We start from the raw sequence: 21,701 nt of genomic DNA on the forward strand, positions 1-21,701 counted from the left end.
TTTGTCTTCCAAATAACAGGAACTGCTTCATGAGAAATTAACTAATAGGAACTGGATTGGGTCATACAGTCCCTCAAGCCTGCTCTGCCATTCAGTGAGGTTATGGCTAAGATATTCCAGGCCTCAACTCTGCTTTCCTACATGATCTCCAAAACCCTTAATTCTCCTAGACAACTAAGTTATCCATCTTAGTCTTCAATGTACTCAATGACTCAGTCTTCATTGTCCTCTGTGTTGAGAATTCACACCGTCTTTAAGGGGTTGTGAGAAATACGTCTACATTCCAGTCTTCAAAAGTTGATCTCTTATTGGGATTGTGTACTCTAGTTCTAGATTTCCCCACCTCATCAACAGCAGGTGGAAAGAATGATGATCCTGCAAAGTGACATTGAAGGAAAGCCCTCACTTGACTACATAGTCTTCTGAAGACCCTATCCCATGGGGTTTTGACTAGTCAGTGAGATACTCTAGCATGGAACTAAAGGATTGCACACAAAACAACAGACATACCTAATCATTTGTCAAAGGCCCATAGTGAGAGGTCAGTATAGCAGGGTCAATTTCTTCCCTTAAATTTCAATCAGACCCATACAAAAGCTTCCAACCTTGTTTGCAGGAAAGTATTTAACAAGGTTGCAGAAAACTGGCGGTGATCATAGCGAAGCTTCAGCTGAAGGTCACAGCGTTACTGGATGTATGATGCAAAGAGAGGGAAGAAATTGAAGGCATGCATGCAAAATGTTATCTTCCAAACTTCTCACTGCCTCAAGAGATTAGTCTGGAACACTTCTTCATACTCAATGGGTACAAGACTGTATTTTACTTTATTACTTACAGCTGTGGTTATTGTGGCCCCTCAACAATCAAAGAAGATTCATTCATTGTAAGCACTCAGTTCTTTTAAGAATCAGAACATATTTCATCAAGTGTTTTAATGTTGGATTATTTCTGGAATCTGGTATGATTGATGCATCAACACTTGCAAACTCCATGCATCAATGTAATTGAGTAATGAACACCATGAGAATTATTATAATGCTCGGTAGTTTTAACCTACTGCTCAGCTTCTTGGCACCCTTCACTGAACAAGGACAGAAGGAACTGCAGTTAATGCCATCATCTAATAGAATACTGACCTGAGCATCGTCAAAAATATCTTTGATTGTCAATAGTGGTAGTTGCATTTATGGTACTACATTTCAGCCCAAGATAATGCTAGTGATTGAAATATAAGTTCAGAAATTGTGATCAGCAAGATCTCTGTAAGCCCAGAAATGTATACGTAGATCATAGACAGATTTTGGAGGTGCTGTACATCACCACTTGACAAAGACCTGAGGAACAGACAAACTAGGAAGGAAATCCATTCAATGGACCATCTTACTTAGGGCTTGATTCATGCGGATTCATCTTACTATCTGTACTTAATAATTGGGATCTCCGTGGATGGATGGGGGGTGCATTCTCAATGAAAAAGTCTTGTGGGAATCAAGAGGTAAATTTGATTGTCTGCAATATCAATGCAGAATCAGAATTGGTTTTGTTTTCAACTATTGATGTCCATGCAACATTAATCAGAAATGAAATTGGGCGAGGATGAGAGGTATTCATCATGCATTTCCTCCAAGAGGTGTGAGAGAATTTGCTGCGAGAGCTATAAGGAGCAAATATGCATCTTCCTGATACTTGTCCCTCTGGATACACCAGTCACGTGACTCTGGAGAAAAAAAACTATATCACTTGAATCTTGTTGATGGAAGTTGTTTTACCTATAGGCTCTGAATCTCACAGGGTCATCCATGGTGTCTGCAGTTTCAAGAGCCTTAAACAACTGAAAGAACAATGAAAATTCCAGTGAGGGAGAAGATTGCAGGATGCATTAATCCATCTCTCTTGGGGCTCCACAGCTTCTCCATTTTCAATTACCATTTGGTTCTCAAACCTCGAAAGTAAAATTTGTAATTGGACACCTAATTTGTGATCAGCAAATTGTACGTGAAAAATTAAATCTACTGCAACAATATAAACAATGACTAAACATGGTTATCTGTTTTATCTGCCGTTCAGCTTGGCTTAATTGGCATGCTAGTATTCCATGTTGTTCATCTGTTGCTGCTGGAAGGCCACTTCCTTTCACTTCAGGCAGCAGTGACTAGTGACCACGATGAGCTCTTTCCCTGAAAGGGCTGGCTTCTGACTGCAGCATCTGATTTTGGATGGTGGTGGTGAGATCACGGTTTCATTTTAGGGTATTTGCCTGTGGTGTAGAGGTGAGGGCATTGCCTGAGAACATTGCATGAGAAGGTTGACATTCTGAGGGAGGAGGGCACTTTCATGCTCCAAAATGCCAGTGAAATTGCTCCAGGATTGGGAGGCTGTGCGCCTGTTGTGACTTGGATCACACAGCTGCCATTAAAGTCTCAGGACGCATGCTGATGCTAAAAGCAAATCCCACAATATAGCTGTTTGCTCCCTATATTCTTGCAGAACACCTATTTGCTCCTGGTGGAAAGCAAGTTGTTCTCAGGTATTACCACTCTGTTCCTGATGGAGAGGTCTGCTCCTGGCCTTAGCAATCTGCCCTTGGTGATAATAATCTGTTCCCAAGTGACACTTCTGTGTTATGACATGACACCATGTACTCCCAAGTGACTGGAAGTTGAGATCTGATGGGATCTGCCAAAGATTCCACAGAGGCACAATGACTAAATAGCCTCCCTTCCCTGTCTCTTCCAGAGTGGAAGTTATATGCTTCCTGCCCTGTATGAATTGCATAGAGTTGTTCTTTGCTCTGTGCTCTTTTGAAATATGTCAGGCTTGCTGAACAACATATTGGGTCACACATCTGCATACATGCCCCTTTATTATAGTCCTTATTGAAGTCCCCCAGAGCAGTAATAATGTGTACCCTCTTCCTTTGAGGAGCCATTGCTCCTGGTCTGTCTGCAGTTCAGCAGTGCTAGGTAACACTCTATTTGCAGCACACACCTCTTATCTAGCTTCTTCAGCTCTTTCAGTGGCACTGTTTTTTAGTATCTGTTGTAATGACACAGACCATTCCTTCTCCTCGTCAGTGTTCTTTGTGGCTGTATGGTGGATAGATAAATTACATACCACTTCGAATAGCCTTAAGTGATAAAAACAATAAAGAGAATAACAAAGGTACATACACAGGGCTGTTTGTATATGTGACCAAGATACATGCAAAAAATAAAAGGTAGATCATGAAGGAAAGAAGATACAGAGTGAGGCTGAGGTCTTTTTTCCAAAGCATTGTCTACATGAGTCTAGATTGCCACAATGAACAGTAGAGGAGGACCCATTCCTCCAGTCTGGTTAGGTTCTAATTTCTCATCAGGTTACACTGACATGAACAGCTGTAGGTGAACTGTGCAGCACTGAATCCTGTTAAGGAACAAAGGAATTTAAGGCAAATTTACCTTGTCTAATCAGATTGAGAGTATAAATTTAGTGTTAATTATTTTTCTTTGAATTCTCATTTATGGAAAATTAATAGAAAACTTGCAAAAATGTTAATTAATTTCAGTAATTTAATTTCTTACAATTAAAGATTCCATCCAAACAGTGGAGGGGGTTATTGTTCTTGCAGTGAATATTGTGGAGTTTGACTTAATCATTGACTTAAAATGTTGATTCTTGTTCTCTTTCCATAGATGCAACCTCACCTGAATACTTATAACATTTTCTGTTTTTGTCACATATTGTTCAAGTGGGACTTTCGACTGTAGACAATAGCATGTGTGATTTATCAGGGTGATGTTGTGAGACACATAAGAACCGGAGAGAATGTGCTGGGGAATTCAGGGACATTCAGAAATGGAACATTAGGACTCCTGTCCAATGCAGCAAGAGTAATGTGAATGTGCTGGGAACTTAAACTGGAATACATAATATAGACAGAGCCTAATTCTCATAATAGAAATGATTAATGAATTGTGTATTCTGCTTCATTTATTTTTGTTGTCAATCATTAACGTAGACAGCACTCTGAATACAAATAGAAGCATTCACCTCTGTGCCACTTTAGATGGTGCCGTTATTAGATTCAGCTGATACTTACCATGGGAACATAGGTAACAGATACCCCATTTAAACATGGATCTGTTTATATAATTTCATCTCCAGATTGAGAGCAAAACCGGTATTCTGAGGCTTGTGTGATTTTTCCATGTACAGGGATTGATTGAACTAGCATAACTTATTGTGCTTTTATTATTAAACAGGTGTAAAGAAATGGATGACTTCCATTCATTGTTTATAGTTTTACGATAATTGAAAAGGCTACTATTCAATTAATGTATTATCACAATAGATTTATTTTATTTCCAAGGATTACTCAAAATATGTTAATGCAATCACATGATTCCAATATGTAAACGTGTTCAGTTTGCTCACAGGAGGCCTGGATCATTTGCTGCAAATATGACTGATGAAACTGGCTGCATCTCCATAAAAGCTATGCAGTGATTCATATTTGATAGGCAAAAATATAACAGATTGGACAGTTACAGAGCTACATTGGATAACTGACAAAAATAGGGACTGGGATTGTGGTATGTTATTAACCCACACATGTTGATTGCATGCTAGCCAGCCAGCTGCTCAATATAATTATTGCAGCTGGCAGCCAGCACTAACTGCAGTATTGATTGGCTGAATCCATCAGCATGGATACCAATATCATTATTTACTAGCACCTTTAAAAGGGGAGGCACAAGTTATTGGATCAGATGTTGGGATTTGTGCAGGAAGTATGACATACATTAAAGAAAATAGATTCCTTAGGTGCTGTTCTGGGGGCCTTGAGGGAAGAAGCAAATCTGGCCTGGAAAAGAGTGACAAATGGCATACATTGAGAAATAGTGCCACTAATTTGAATTGGAGGAGGAAGTGAAAAGCTAGAGAGGGGTGTAGTGTTTGCAGGGGATTATTTTCAAAGTCATGGAGATAGTCATGGAGCTCAATGCCAGGTGTCATGCTTTGAGGAACTGGCTGTAGATTTCAATGACAACTGTTATTTTGGATCAGTGAATGTTTCTTCATAAGCCATATCCTGTTATTGTGCTGGTAGCCTTAGAAATTACTCATTTGTATACCACATAATATAATTAACTGTACTTAGCGAAGAAATAGAATGAGCACCAGGAGATAGAGGGTAGGGATAGTGGACATTACACAAACAGGCAGGATGCGTTTCCACAATGATTTGTATTGTGGTTGTAACAATTCATAATATTTATAAATGACTTGGAAGTTGGCATAGAAAGCCATCTATCTTAGTTTATCTATGACGCAAAGAAAAATGGTTCTGTTGGCAATATCAATGAAAGTATTAAATTACAAAGAAATGTTAATAGAATGGGCAAAGTTGGAGAGAATGAAGTTCAGCAGAGCCAAATGTGAGGCTGTTTACTTTGGATCTCTAAAGTTAGCACAGAGTACTTTCTAAATGGTGAACATCATAAAGTATCAGTGGTCCAAAGAGACTTCAGGGTCCTTATATAAATAATTAAAGTGCACAAGTACAGAAAGTAATCAAAATCGCTAACATTACCCTGGCTTTTCTATCTGTAGGAATGGAGTACTTTGAGGATAGAAGTTATGATGTGGTGACAAAGCACTGGTTAGGACTAAAATAGTCTGATCACCACATCTTTGGGAGAATATTTTGGCCTTGGAAGGAGTGTAGTGTAGATTTACCTTCCTAAGAAGCATTATTTATAATAAAAGCATAACCTCCACCCTCCCCCCACTCTTACATTCTGTACCTTTTTTAATAAAGGAAAGATTCCCATTTGCCTTTCAATTGCCTTCTCTACTTATCCACTTGTCCTGAATTTCCTAAAGGATCCAGAGACATGTACACCAAGGCTCCTGTACCTTCCCCAATGACCTTCCGTTTAATATAATTTAAGATATCTTCCCTTGTCTATTTGTACTTCATTCTTCTCTAGATTAAATTCCATTTACCATGTTTCTACTAAACTGACCAGGCTATCCATAACACTCTGAAGTTGAAAGCTTTCTTTCTCCCTCTCAACCATACAGTTAATCTGTGTATCATCTGCAAACTTCTTTGACATGTTCCCTATATTTAAGTTTAAATCATAAATAATTACAAGAGGAAGAAAAGGGTCAAGTACTGAACCATGATAATCATTTACCAGACATGAAAACATCCATCAATTATTACCTCTGCTTCATGCTGCTGAGCCAATTTTGGATCCAATTTGTTCCTCACCTTTGATTCCATGTGCCTTTACTTTTTGACTAGCTTGCCATATGAGACCTTTTCAGAAGCCTTGGTGAAATTCATGCCATCTGCCGTCATTGACCCTCTTTGTTATCTACGCAAAAAATTCAATCAAGTTAGTCAGTCGTGACCCTGCCTTAGCAAATCCATGCTGACTGTCCTTGGCTAGTCTATGTCTTTCCAAATGAAGGTTTGATATTGACCCTCAGAATTGATTACCAAATTTAAAACAAATTTCTTAAAGCAAAAGAGTGTGCACAGGGTTACAGCTTTATGAATTTTTGATTTCAGGCACAAATGTGAATGACCAAGGTTAGTACAGAGGCTCCCCAGATTACCTGTGACCTAACTTCTGGAAATCCAACTTTATGCAAATTCTCCCATATACTTTTAAAGCATTTTTCAAGATAGTAATTAGAATAATAAAATGTTTTGTGATGCTCATTAATAACTGGATATAGCATATATTCCATTAGTTTAATTGTGGATAGTGTTAGGATGAATATTTGATAAAATGAAAGAATTATAGCAAGTGTATGTAGTGCAATACAAAATTAGGTTGCTATAGAAAAAGGATGTTTTTGACTTGAGAAATCATTTTACAAGCAGTTCTCAGGGATGGAACCCTTGTGTAATTCGGGGTCTGCCTATATTACATTTTTTTAATGGATTTAATAACTAAGATGAACTAGTACATGCAGATATTACAGGGAACAAAGACTGACACCCATGCTTTAGATTTAAATTCAACTACTTTATAGGTCCTTTCGTGGAAAAGGTACATTCAGTTCTGGATGTGGTTTGCACCACTCTGATTCAAATGGAAGAAGAACTTAATGAACTGGACCGGGAAGCAGGAGATGGTGATTGTGGAAGTACACATGCAATGGCAGCTCATGGTCAGTTTCTGACAGAATTTAACTCTGGGAATTTGAGAATAAATGTTATTGAAAATTATCAGGGCTAATTGATGATTTAGAATCAGTAGCTGTAACAGCAACAATTTATGAATGTAAATCACTTAAAAATCACTGAATGCGACTGCACACCACCTGGTGGCCCTCAGCATTTCATTCACAGAGATCTCTGTGTGATAATGTGTTTTAATGATTCCGTCGTCCATGATACAGTAATCCTGTGTCTTGTATACTTTTTTGGTTGAGTAAGTAAATAGCTAAGAGAATAAATTGCTAAGAGAATAAAAATTTACAATTGAATCAACTTCATTGATAGAGAAAATACAGCCCATTTCCAATTACAAGTCTTCTTCCCCCTTTCCCTCCCTCTTTCCTTATCGCCAGTAGCTCAGGACCATAATTATTTCACAACCTTCTCCATTAAATTTTGTTCCCAGACATTTATCCTGCTCTTTTTTCAGAAATATTCTGCCTTTTTGCTGAGTTTTCCAGAATCTGTGTTTAATTCATTACCCCATGCTCTTAGGCACCATCTGTGTATAAGTGCAGAAAGTAAATCCTGATGAACCATTCAAATTGGAGGATTCTCCAAGTTTTTTTTTGTCTAATATCCACATACATACGCAATGTTTGCGCCGAACACAGTGCTGAATCAAACTGATTTTCTTCTGCCTGTACGTGATCCATATCCCTCCATTCCCTGCATATTCATGTGTTGCTCTAACAGCCTCTTAAACACCACTATTGCATCTGCTTCCACCACTACTCCCAGCAACCTGTTCTAGCTACGTACTACTCTCTGTATAAAAAAAACTTGCCCCACACATCTCCTTTAAACTTTCCCCCCTCACCTTAAATACATGTTCTCTTGTACTTGACATTTCTATGCTGGGAAAAAGATTCTGACTGTCTACCCTACCTCTGCCTTCATAATTTTCTAAACTTCTATCAGGTTGCCCTTCAGCCTCCGATGCTGTGGAGGAAACAACCCAAGTTTGTCCAACCTCTCGTTGTAGCTCATACCCTGTAATCCAGGCAGCATCCTGGTAACCCTCTTCTGTACCCTTTCCAAAGCCTCCACATCCTTCTTGTAATAGGGCGACCAGAATTGCACACAATACTCCAAGTGTGGCCTAACCAAAGTTTTATATAGCTGCGGCATGACTTCCTGACTGTTACACTCAATACCTGACCAATGAAGGCAAGCATGCCATATGCCTTCTTTACCACCCTATTTAATTATGTGGCCACTTGCAGTGAGCTGTGGACTTGGACCCCCAAGATCTTTCTGTACATGAATGCTGTTAAGAGTCCTGCCATTAATTGTATACTTTTCCTTACATAGACCTCCCAAAGTACAACAACTCGCACTAGCTCAGATTAAACTCCATCTGCCATTTCTCCACCCATATCTGTATCCTTTGACAGCCCTCTACACTGTCCACAATTCCACCAATCTTTGTGTTGTCTACAAACTTACTAACCCACCCATCTACATTTTTATCCAAGTCATTCATATATATCAGAAACAATAAAAGCCCCAGCATTGATTCCTGCAGAATACCACTGGTCGTGGACCTCCAGTCAGAATAACACCCTTCTACCACTACCCTCTGCCTACTATGGGCAAGCCAATTTCTAGCAGCAATCATTTCTTTGTGATCAGGAGCAGAAACCGCAATTGATTATTAAATCGCCAGCCAGTTGCAGTGCTTCCATTGAGTCTACCTTACCTACCACAAGACAGATTTAGAAGTTGTAGGTTCCTTAATTGGCTGGTTGAGTATATTAAGCAGTGAATTTACAAACCAAGTCATCAAAGATATTTAAAAAGTTTTGATCAAGGTGACAATAATTTTTCAACCTATTTTGCACTTACTTAACAGAATGAACCATTTCTTACACATTAACTTAATTGCCTTGCTGTTCTTCCAATGCAGTCTCTTGGAACATGGAAGTAATTTTTAAACCTTTGGTCTTTGCCCATGAAAATGATATGATTATTTATGTGAAAAGGTTAACAAGCCATGCAAGATCGTAATGGATGGACAAATTTCTCTGACTTCCGAGTACATGGTTTCAGTAGACAAAAGTCCACAAAAGGAATGTGAACCATTAAATTTATGATTTGGAAGTCCATCAAGTATGCAACAATATGATTGGCCACTAAGATCTGATTTGAAGTATTGTTTGCCAATTTTGTTATTGTACTTCCAAGTGAAGGATATGAAAAAAAAATTCAAAAGAGTGAATGGATATCGATTGAAAACAAAGAGTAGAAATGATAAATATCAATACAACAGTGAAGAGGTTGTATGTCAGAGAGAGTTAAAATGGGAGATGTAATATCATGTAAAGAAAAGGATGTAGCTTAAATCTGTTTTACACTAATGAGCTGGAAATGTGTTTGTAAAACATGACATCTGAGAATCTTCCATTATCCAAGCCATCAAGAACTTGTTGAAATCAGATGCAGTTCCTGGCCATGGTCATCAGCTCCTATTGTGCCTGGGGAGAGTGATTCGAGATCATGTGGGTGGGACTTCGGGCGCGGTAAGTCTAAATGATAGTGAAGAAGCAGAGGACAATTTGACGGTTAAGCAGCCAGTAATCAGGTAACACAACAGAGATTTTAGTGATTTAAAATATGGTGGCCAAGCAGTTAGATTGTGTAGCACTGTTTGTTGAAGATCTGTATGTTTAAAGAATGAACCTACTGTGGAGTAAAACAAAATAATGAACATTTCTGGGTCTTTGATATATACGAATATGACTGAATATGATTACACAAGACCCTGTGTTCCAGGAGGGGGGTGGGTTGGGTTCCTAGAAAGTAGTGTGTATCACAATTTTCCGTACCGCAAAATCTTGTTATCTGTGTGTGTGTCAAGAAGTGCAAGGTTAAAAAATTGAATGCTGTGTTTAGTTTTTCACATAAATTCCATGAAAGTGAATTTTATTCTATATCAGAAATTTTTGGCTAGTGATTTGTGAATTCTGCAAGGACGAATTGTTATCCCTCAAATGGCTGTAGTACAAGGATGTGATTATGTGGTGTGATTTTTTTGATACATTGATATAACAGCCACAGCTATCAGCTGAGAGGTGACTGTCTTCCATTAAGTTTCTTTTGTTGGTATTTAGTAAATGGCAACATAAAGATCCTACAGCCACTGTTGCATGAGGAAGTAGTATTACTGTAATTACACTTCTGAGGTATGGGAGAACAGGAATCTCGAGGTGGAGCAGTGATGATGACAGTCAGTGGACATGGCAGATATGTTGGAAAGCTCAAGAAGTAAGAGGTCACAACCATTTGTCTTGTATATGAAATGAATGCTGTCATTCCTGAGAGTGAACAATATCAACAAGGTCCTGGGGAGGACACGGAACAAAGTAATGTGACCATTCACCAAAAGAGGAAGGTGATATTCTGGTGAGTAGCAGAGCTGGAAACATGAGACCTTGGTGTGTTTACAAGCACACAAACTATGAATGAGACATTTTACAAGGATATTGTAAAAATCTTCAAGGACGTTTTACAAGTTTGGCATGTCCAATCTAAAACAAGAGGAAATGATTAACAAATGTGTGGTCAAGTTAAAGATATTGGCACAACGGTGCAATTATCAGACCATTTTGGATTGGGTGTTGTAAGAATGTTTAGTCTAAAAACTGGTAGATTAAAAAATTGGACAAAACCTTTTGATATGGTACATCTAACATTCAAGAAAGCATACAGAATATCTGCCATTATGGAGCTGGCATGTAAAAATGTGAAGCCGTTTCCTGAGGTACAAGGAGGTAACAAGCCCATAGAGATTGGAAAGGCAGCGGGATCCCTTTTGTAGCCAAATTACGAGGACATGACAAGTGAATGCTGTTGGTAAACCAGTAGGTCATGTGGCTGCAAAGCCTAGAAGGTTGCAAGACCAGAGGACTTGCCATGGATGTTAAGAAATGGCCAATGGTATTTACTGCTTGCAAATAAAGGACAACAATGTAGTATCTTCAAAGCCACTTTATTGAGAAAGAAATAAAAAGCATGCTATTGATAATGGGGCATCAGTCTGTTGCAAGCCATGGGTATCAGAAATACCTTATCCACTTTCTGTTGAGGTGGAGCATAATGGTGTTACAGAAAAAGGATTCTCCCAGGTTTTTAATGAGGTAAACTGTTGGATTGCCAGTGAAGACAAATGGGTCCGGTTATGTCTCAGAAGTGATCATAGGCATAGATTAGGCTGAGTCACTTGATTTGAGAACTGTGTGTTTGAGAGAAATATAGTATAGGACAGTGAAGAAATCCAGGAGTCTTTCCTACTTCAATGCTAGTTGGGTGGCTCTCAGAAGTACCAAGAAGTCTAGAGCTCATAGACATTGCCAGACCACGCTCAAGATGACAGCTGCAATGAAATGGGTGCAGAAAATGAGAGATCAATGGCTTCCATTCTGCCACTTGAGATAATGAAAGAAAATATAATCTGGAGAAAATATAACAGGATCATGGTGAAAATTTTGCATACCTCTGTGAAGGCAAGTCTAGTGATCAAGGCATGGGTAGCAATGCGCCGGCGATTGGAGTTTGACTTAAGTCCATCTGAAGAGATGGTGGACATCAGGAAAAAGAAACATCCAGTGTCTACAGAACGTCAGAGTAGAATGCAAGATGCAAAACAGCAGTAGCAGTCACAGTATGTGTTAAGTATAATGTTAACTCTCGATGTTTAGAAAATAATTGTTACGGACTCAGTGAAAGTCCCTTTAAGATAGAGGGACGAGCCCCCAATTTTGTCACAAACCAGCAACAAAAGAAACACACTGAGCATGATTCAGTGTTAAAAACTATTTTATTAATCACTACTTATGATAATACGTAAAATAAAAGTAAAAATGTTAGTATGTTAGAATTCAAGAATGTTAAACCTCGAACGTTAACCCCAAACCTAAACTCTTCGTGTGTGTGTGTGTGACAAAGTCCAAAACTCCCAGTTCCTGAATGGTTCTTAAAGTTCAGTTCCGCAAGCCATAAGGTGAAACATGAGCAAGGGCTTCTTCAACAACCACCGTTGTCTGAAGATAAGATGTAGATGTAGAAAAACATAGAGAGAGTACATACGAAATCCAAATGTTCCACGATGGAACCCAAACGACACTTCAGTGTTTACTCGGTAGTGACTTCCTCACCCCGAAAAGCATCCGAACCGTGGTCGTCCACACACAAATACCTGTTTCCTTCTACAGGTCAGCAACAAAGTGAACTCCACCGGATTACTTCCAACTTCCATACATGGATTTCAATGGCAAACACAGTTATTGTTTCTCATCCATCGATAGAGAAAACAAGCAGGCTGGTGTCTCTCTCCCTTCTCTCTCTCTCTTCTTCTTCTTCAACAACGTCATTACGTCCTTTATCTTCTATTGACGTAAGCACGCCCCACACACACATACACACACACTCTCTATCTTAAAGGGACTTTCACTGAGTCCGTAACATAATGCACTGTATTCATAGTTGTGCATAGTCATGGAATAATTGAGTTAAAGTAATAATAGTTGTACTGAATATGAGATTAGTTATATTAGTCTGTTTGGAGAAGTGATCCATTAGGATTATTGGTACCTGAAGTGGATATTGGGGAGAAATTGATCATAGGTTATAGTACACAGCTATGGGCTATATGGTAGTGTAGCAGTTAGTGTAACACTTTACAGCGCCAGCGACTCGGGTTCAATTCTGGCCACTGTCTTTAAGGAGTTTGTACGTTCTCCCCATGACTGCTTGGGTTTCCTCCAGGTGCTCCGGTTTCCTCCCGCATTCCAAAGACGTACAGGTTAGGAAGTTGTGGGCATGCTATGTTGCCGCCGGAAGCATGGCGACACTTGCGGTCTGTCCCCAGAACACCCTACGCAAAAGATGTATTTCACTGTGTGTTTCGATGTACACGTGACTAATAAAGATATCATATTATGTACGTGTGATTAATAAAGAAATATCATATCTAATTATTTACAGAGACACAGTCAGTTTTCAAATCAAATATCATATATAATCAAATAATCATATATAAATTACTTACATATAAGTAATTGATATAATTTATGTATGTAGATAGTTGATTCCTTACAAGGGTTTTATTACTTTCTTATAAGGAGGAGCAGTCTTGTACTGTGTACATCATGTGGTATAACTTCTGATGTTTTGCTGTTAGCTCACCTCTAGGTACTTGCCTATTACTACTGTAAGTTGTGGGGTTGGGAAGTACTGCTCGAGTACTCTGCAAGTATCAGAGTCTATTTTGTAGCTGGTCCATGCTGCAGCCACTGTGCATTGGTGATGCAGAGAATGAATGTTTAGGGTGGTGAATGGGGTGCCCATCAATGTGTTGTTCTTAATTTCATCTCAATGCAAGGGTCATTCTACTTTAGCTATTATGAATCATTTGAGATTTCCTTGCTTTTCTGTATTCTGATAATTGTTTCATTGGTTTTGGACAATACATCCATGAAGAGATGCCCTTTCTATTGCAGTTGTACAGTATTGCTCTGATGGCAGCAGCACCAAATGTGAAAAATAACAACAATCCTTCTGCCTGGGCACTGGCATTGGATTCTGGGATTGGAGCATTGAAAAGGTCAGTGGGTGCACAGTCTGCAAGTTAAAAAGGGTTCAAAACAAATTGCATTGGTGAAGAATATTTATTCAAGAGTTTGAAAAGTGAATAAGGAGAACATTTGTGAAGCAGTGATGATCATTGCATGGGAATAACTAGACACTTCCTCAGGCATTCTAACATCCAGTTTCAAAAATCCTTCATTACTGCTGGATTTAAATGTGGGAACTCCCGACCTATCTCCATATGAATGCCTTTATCACACAGACTTTTTTTTTGCTTATTCATTTTCAGAAATCTGGGCACTGCAGAGTAGGCTAGCATTTAAAGCCCATCCTTAAGTGCCCATGGGAAGGTGGTATGAGCTACTTCCTTGAACTGTTGCAGTCCTTCTAGTGAAGGTACTCCTACAATGCTGTTGAGAAGGGAATTCCAGGATTAAGAAGAAGCAACAGTGAAGGAATGGTGATACAGTTCAAAATCAGAATGGTGTGCAGCTTGGAGGGGATAGTGGTATTACCATGCACCTGCTGCCCGTGTCCTTTTGGTTAAATAGCTCAGATATTTGGGAGGTACTGTTACAAAAGCCTGAATGAGTAACACAGTGCATTTTGTAGATGGTACATACTGCAGCCCCTGTCACTGGTGGTGGAGGGAAGTCAAGTCAAATCAAGTTGAGTTTATTGTTAGATGCACAAGAAGATGTATGCACAGGTGCAATGAAAAACTTGCTTGCAGCAGCCTCACAGGCACATAGCATTACAGAGACAATATTCGCAAGAAAAACATAAACTAAACATAAATTATACAAAATCATACAAGAAAAAAGCAAAATTACAACAAAAGTCCATTGTTAGTGAAAAGTGGTCCGAGTGTACTGAGATTAGGGTTGTGCAGGTCGGTTCAAAAAGTGAATGGTTGAAGGGAAGTAGTTGTTCTTGAACCTGGTGGTCTGGGACTTAAGGCTTCTGTACCTTCTGCCTGATGGTAGCTGCGAGAAGATGGCATGGTGGGGATCTTTGATGATGGATGTTACCTTCTTGAGGCAGGGCCTTGTGTAAGTACTTTTGATGGTGATGATGGATGTGCCCGTGATGTATTGGGCTGAGTACACTATTCTCTGTAGCTTCTTACGTTCCTACACATTCCAATTGCCATATTAGACCATTATGCAACCAGTCAGGATACTTTCAACAGTACACCTGCAGAAGTTTGTCAGAGTGTTTGGTGATATGCGGAATCTCCTCACCTTCTAAGAAAGTAGAGACACTTGTGTGCCTTCCTTGTGTTTGCATATATGTGCTAGGCTGAGGACAGGTCATCCAATATGTTAACATCCAGGAATTTAAAGCTGCTGACCCTCTCAACCACCGATTCACCAATGTAGACACTTTTGCCCATTTGCCCTCCACACCCTTCATGAAGTCAATGATCAGTTCTTTAGTTTTGCTGATGTTGAGTGAGAGGTTTTTGTTGTAGCACCACTCAACCAGGTGCCCTCTCTCACTCCCGTACATTGACTCATCATCACCTATAATTCGTCCAACAACAGAGTTGTCATCGGCGAATTTGTATATGGCATTGGAGCTGTGCTTAGCCACACAGGTTTGGATGGTGGATGTGGTGCCAATCAAGTGGGTTGCTTTGTTCTGTCAAGTGTTGAGTTTCTTGAGAGATGTTGGAGCTGAATTCATCCAGATTGATGGAGGATTGTCTGTCGTGCTCCTGACTTGAGCCTTGTAGATAATGGGAAGGCTTTGGATTATCAGCAGGTGAGTTACCCAAGTATGGTAATTGGGACCAACGCTATTTAATTTGATCATGACTTGAATTCAGAAACTTAATCAAATTAGTTAAATTTGCAGATGATGCCAAACCAAGAGAAGCAATTACTTGTTATAAAACTGTAAATTTGCAGAGGGAGTCACTGGTAGATTCAAGTTTATGCATGGAGTTGGATGAGAGCAGAAGCTCTGGTTTGCTTTAGTAATGATTGTGATATTGTTGTTTCTGATAAAATGTACTCAGCAAGTGGTTAAGTGACTTCTCTGGCAATGTTTCAATTAGAAAATGGTCTAATTAATGATTTTGATAGACTGATGTAAGGAATCAGAGCAAGATACATTTCTCCAAAAACCTTGCATTACCAGAAAGAATGTGTAATTAAATGTGGCAGAGATGGACATCAAATCTATTGTGTGTTTTTCCAGTTTGTGCAAGATATGCTATCCAGATCAGGAAGGGTGTTTGAAGCTATCTATTCACTTTTTTCATGTTCATCTTACCTGGTCCCCCATTCTATTTTACATTCGTTCTGCATTTGCAAGCCTGCTCTATCATAACACTCTTCACGGAAGGATGTGGGCACTTAATGCAAATGCCCAAATCTTTTTGTTTCTATAGATTCTCCAGTATTCCCATCTGTACAAACACTGTTGACACTCATCCTGAAGCTCATTTTGATGCCACCTCCTGACATCTACAGTGCCATCTCCAAATGCACTGTAGCCATTGGTTGAACACACACCACTATGACACTTTAACATTTCATAGGTCAGTTGTATTTCCTACTTCAGCCCAGCCATATTCTTCCAGTGACCCACTCCTCCCCAACCACCCCAGACTTCATTGCTCCAGTCAAACAATTTGAGGAGAAGAGAACACTCGAGAGGGAGGTCCAGGGAAACATCCTCCACACATCTCAAAGTCATCAACTGCAAAGGAAAAAGCACTGGAGATCCTTGCTTCTCTGGCCATTGGCAATGGGAACATCCTATCTGTTTGTCAAGGGGTTGGACCACAAGACAAGTGCAGCTTCTTCTCACCTTTATGTTCTCTTATGCCACTACCTGACATCCTTTTCCTGATCAACAGTCAGTCCCTACAAAGGCTGTGGATTAAGCAGTCTTTAGCACAAGGATGTTTGTGGCACTCAGACTCCAAAGTCCATCTGTTTTCAGTCAAGAGCCTTACAGCAGTCAAAGCTGTGAATGAGAACAACTTGCATCTACCTCTGCTGATATCACCACAGGAGGGGTAGGAGAGTAAAGCTCACTAGCTGAATAAAAATATACAGGCGGTTTTATGAGAAAACTTTAATACTATTCTTTCTGGTTTTTACTTGTGATAATATTATTTGTTATCACTTTTATCTGTTTTTCGTTACTGAGTGACAACCTGCCTTTTCAGTCAATTTTGTAAGAAAATCAAGGAGCTTAATCTTCGCTGTGGACCTGACCCCTCACTACTGGTTTCCTCTACATTCACAACATGGTTATTTCCATGGTGCTCCTTTTTCTGCCAAACTACTCAATGACTTACTTGCAGATTTCCTCATAGCAGTTTTTTGCTCTTCTATTTCCCATTCAATGTTGATTATGATTTTTAAGTTTGATAGCATTAGCATCATGATCAAGGTACTGGACTACCAACCAGAGTTCTGGATCATTTTTACAGAAGCACAAGTTCAAGTCCCAGTGTAGCATATGGGTAATAAATTTGTGTAATTAACTATAAAATTTTGAATTAAAAAAAAATTGCGTTCTTGGAAACGGTGGGCATGGAAGTACATTTGTTTCAAGAAAGTAAAGGAAGTCTGCCATCCTTACCCAATCCAGCCTACATGTGACTCCAGACACACTAACGTGATTGACTCTTATTTGCCTCCCTAGTTCAGCAGAAATTAGGGGTGGACAATAAATGTCCACATTCTATGGACTAATTAAAATTATACCTCCCAATGCCAGGATTCTGATCCAGAGGATTCGCCAAGTTCTGGATAATCCAAAAAATAAAAGCCCGTGGGATCCAAGAGAGAGTGGCAAATTTGATTCAAAGTTGGTTGAGTCAGAAGAAGCAAAAGATAATGGTTTAGAGTGATTTTGTGACTTGTTCATAGTAGCATAGAAGGAAGCTATTCAGTCCACTGAACCTCTGTTAGCTCTCAGAACTATCCCATTTCCTCACTTATTTCCAAGTAACCTTGACTAGATTGCTGTTATCAGTGGGGATCCACAGGGCACAGTACTTGGTCCTTTGCTTTTTGCAGTACATATTAACAATTTAGAGCTAAGTGTAGGGGTGTGATAAAGAAATTTGTAAAGGATACAAAATTTGGCCTTCTGGTTGAAGGTGAAGAAGAAAACTTAAGACTGCAGAAATGTATAGAAGGTATGATCAGCTGCAGAGAAAAGTGGCAAATGGAAATTAGTCCAGAATAGCTATGAGGTAATGCATTTGGGGAGGTGAAACAAAGCAAAGGTATTTACAGTAAGTAGCAAGGAATTGAGTGCAATGGAAGCACAAAGGTCTAAAGAGATGGTGGGACAGCTCAATAAGACAGTCAAAGAGTGCCGTGGGATGTTTAACTTAATTAGCCATTAAATAAAATATGAGGAAATTATACCAGAATTATATAGAAAATATCAGTTTGAGTACTGCATACAGATCTGGTCACCACATTGTAGGTATGATGTGATTGTACTAGAGAGGAAGCAGTTTAGATTTACAAGGATGTTGCCACGTTTGGAAAATTATAGCAATGAAAGGATAAGATAAGGTCGGGGTGTTTCCCTTGGAAAAGAGAAGGCTGAGGGAAGATTTAATCAACGTGTGTAAAATTATGAAGGTCTAAGATAGAATAAATAGAAAGGACCCATAACCTTTGGCAGAGAGGTCTAAAAACAGGAGGCATGGAATTAAAATAATTGGTAGGAGTATTAGAGGGGAGGTGGGGAAAAGTTTTTAACCAGAGGGTGATAGGCATCTGGAACTCGCAGGATGAAAGCGTGGCAAAGGAAGAAGTCCTCATCACAATCAAAATGCATTGGATGTTTACTTGAAGAGCTGTGGCTTGCAGGACTATGAACCTAGTGTTGGGAAGTTCTATTAGTCTGGCAGCTATATTTGACTGGCCTCTCTTCGTTTCATAGGACTCTCCATCCAGACTCTCAAAACTGTGTGATTGTAGACCACATCTTATGCCACTGCATTTGATCCTGGGACTTCCTAAAATAATCCTCATCCTATGATTCTAATATGCTTTCTTATAGTGTTAAATATAATTGTTTTCTTGATTTTTACCAGTTGTCCACTTTATTTCCAAAGTCCTAATGTACTGGTGATGCATGGTGAAAATTGTTCAAATGTGTTATTTCTTGTTGTACAGGTATGGAGGTGCAGAGCCAGGAGACAGAACCATGGTGAGTCCTGTATGAAGAATTTGAATTTTGGGCAAATGCTGAGAAAGGAATATTAGATGTACTGAAAAATACTAAATCTGGATTGTAGATACTTTTTCTACATTGTCCTTGGAAGGATTTTATGTCACATGGACAGCCAATAGCTTAGTTGTCACTGCTATTCACAGATGATTAGTGCTGAGTCATAGACCAGACAGGACCTAAATTTAGTCAGGGTTTTGAACCCTGAACAATATTAATTAGGGAAACTTCAATGTGAACTTGTTGGATTCACTTACTCTTGCCCATCAAAAAATGCAAAGCAGTGGAGGTGTTAGCCCTGTTACCCTCAGTCTCTTGGACCTTGTTTCTATCTATTGAATTTCTTTCCAGACAATGCTATTGAAGCTTCACAAATTGTTCCTTGTGCCTGTAAAATCACCCCTAACTCATTGGCTCGTTCTCTCTTGTGCATGAATCCAGATACAACCAATGAGGTGACGGTCAGTGGAAACAAAACTAGCTATGATTTATTTTATTAAAGAGGTGCTGTTTGGCTTGGAAAGGCTTGACTTAACATCGTGTGTGGTTGTGAGCTGAAGTTTTACTCTGGATATTAATGTTGTACTGGGTATTTTAAATTCACACATTGATTATACAATTCTTAACTTTGTGTCCTAGCTTGACCCACTCTGTGCTGCTGCAGATGAGCTACGCAAGGTATCAGATGAAGATGGTAATCAACTGAAGGTGCTAGCTGAGGCTGTGCAGGTAAGGAACAACTCTTACCAATTGGGAGGCAAGCAATAGCCTGAGTTCCTGGTCCTGATCACTATCCAGTACTTTTGTTGTGTGTTTTCACGGTGAGGACAGGATTGGATTCAGCCTTCACGTTTCATTGGCTTGTTCAGAGTCACCAGCTCAGATAGCATGAAGGATAATTACTTAATAGGGAAAATCCCTGTGAAAACCTACCATTCGACCACCAAAAATCACCAACTTTAGAGGTTGTGCAGTATGCACTTCTTTTCTTTCTCCACATAATGCAAATCACAGTCAATGGCACGAGTGTAAGTACCCAGTACATGCTTTGAAAGGACACGATAGTGGATTTCTCCTGGTAACTTCCATTAATGTTCAGAAACGTTTGCCTTCCTTTCATGCCAAAATGATAACAGATGTTTTCTGCTGTTTATGAATCCACATCATAGTTAATAATTACTCAAGTACAAGTGGATGGATCATAAATTAACATAACGTGAGCTGTATGGGATCCAAGATTTTCTGAATGTGCTTTGATCTCAAGACTAGGATGAACTCTGCTTTGTGGAGTGAAGACTATTGTCTTTTCATTTCCCTCTCTGTTTTCAGAAAGCTGAAGCAGGCGCAGAAGCCACCAAGGATATGTCAGCAAAGGCAGGACGGGCAAGTTATATCTCTTCAGCCCAGCTCACCCGACCTGATCCTGGTGCTGTTGCCTGTGCTGCCATTTTGAAGGCTATCTTGACAGCTCTTGAAGGACCTATTTCAGAAGACCGGGTCTGAGGATCTTTTTGGTGCAGTGTTTTGTCTTTGGAGATCTATGTTTTCTACTAGAGTTCTAGTTCCAGTGTTTACCTATTGTTGGCAAAAAAGTTTGAAGTAAACCCTGTGCAACCTTCAGATACTCATTTTCAATAAACCCCTCAGTTGCAATCTCTCCCCACGATGCTGCAGAGCTACTTGCACTCACTCACCCATTGGCCATCACTGATTCTCACTGCATCTCAATGATCAGTACTCTGTGCATCTTGTGCTGTGTACATGACATATATATTGTTTATCCTGCATCCATCAATACCCAATTTAGACACTTCACCTGCTATTGGTCAAAGTGAATTTTATACCTATTTTACAGGCATGGATCCCTAATTTACACCTTAAACCCATATGTATACCCACATTTAGCTTATGTCATCACATCCCATTCACCCACTTTGAAAGTTGATAGCCCATCCTAAAGAAATGTATTTTCAAGTTGGTTGTGCCTTTCACTGAGCATTTCGACACTTGATATATATGTTTGATTCTGGGTTAATCAGATTAACTCCAGATGGTCTTTATTCACTGGACACTTCCTTTACAGATAAACAGCTAAAGACACAAAAGCCAAGTGATTATTATATAAAAGTTGCAGTCAGAAGCCAAAGCGAAGAGAATATTAGGTTATGGGAACATTTTGAAATGTACATCAGAACAAAGGACTGCAGAAGTTTTGTAACCATGGGTCAGCTGAATTCATTATCAACATGTAACTCATATTCAATAAAGATCTAAATGTTGAGTATTACTTGATTTGCAAAATTTCCCACCATAGTTTTATTTCTGAAAGAGACGCATGAGAGGAGCTTCCTCATCGTCAGCCTTTGATTAATTCTTTAAAGCTAAAATTTGAAGAGTTTGAAACTGTATTGACCATTAGAAAATGGACTGATGGTGGAGCTGACCAACACCAAAATGTGTGTCAAAATTTGATAACATAGTGATTTTTGTTTTTTGCACTGTGCGATGGAAAATTGTTCTAAAAGTGGATTGGAAAGCAATTACAATCATTTCCACATTGTATTGCACTACTCTGGAAATTTTAACTGAGATCTGTGCTGGTGTATCTGATACACTTTAAGTGCCATGCCATTACTCATGCAATACTTCTTTAAAAATTAATTGCATATATAAG

The 21,701-nt window shown here is 39.2% G+C and overlaps 1 protein-coding gene across 1 annotated transcript in view; it reads left to right on the forward strand.

The window, feature by feature from the left end:
• LOC127577993 (triokinase/FMN cyclase-like) overlaps nucleotides 1-21,235 on the forward strand; it is a 68,485-nt gene extending 47,250 nt beyond the window's left edge. The window contains exons 12-18 of the mRNA XM_052029699.1: nucleotides 4,065-4,094; nucleotides 7,036-7,173; nucleotides 9,638-9,744; nucleotides 13,723-13,826; nucleotides 18,973-19,006; nucleotides 19,667-19,756; nucleotides 20,357-21,235. Of these exons, the coding sequence (XP_051885659.1) occupies nucleotides 4,065-4,094; nucleotides 7,036-7,173; nucleotides 9,638-9,744; nucleotides 13,723-13,826; nucleotides 18,973-19,006; nucleotides 19,667-19,756; nucleotides 20,357-20,530 (677 nt within the window). The 3' untranslated portion in view covers nucleotides 20,531-21,235. The remainder of the gene's footprint in view (nucleotides 1-4,064; nucleotides 4,095-7,035; nucleotides 7,174-9,637; nucleotides 9,745-13,722; nucleotides 13,827-18,972; nucleotides 19,007-19,666; nucleotides 19,757-20,356) is intronic.
• Nucleotides 21,236-21,701: the final 466 nt, after the last annotated feature.

Source organism: Pristis pectinata, chromosome 14, assembly GCF_009764475.1.
Source record: "Pristis pectinata isolate sPriPec2 chromosome 14, sPriPec2.1.pri, whole genome shotgun sequence".
Taxonomy (NCBI): domain Eukaryota; kingdom Metazoa; phylum Chordata; class Chondrichthyes; order Rhinopristiformes; family Pristidae; genus Pristis; species Pristis pectinata.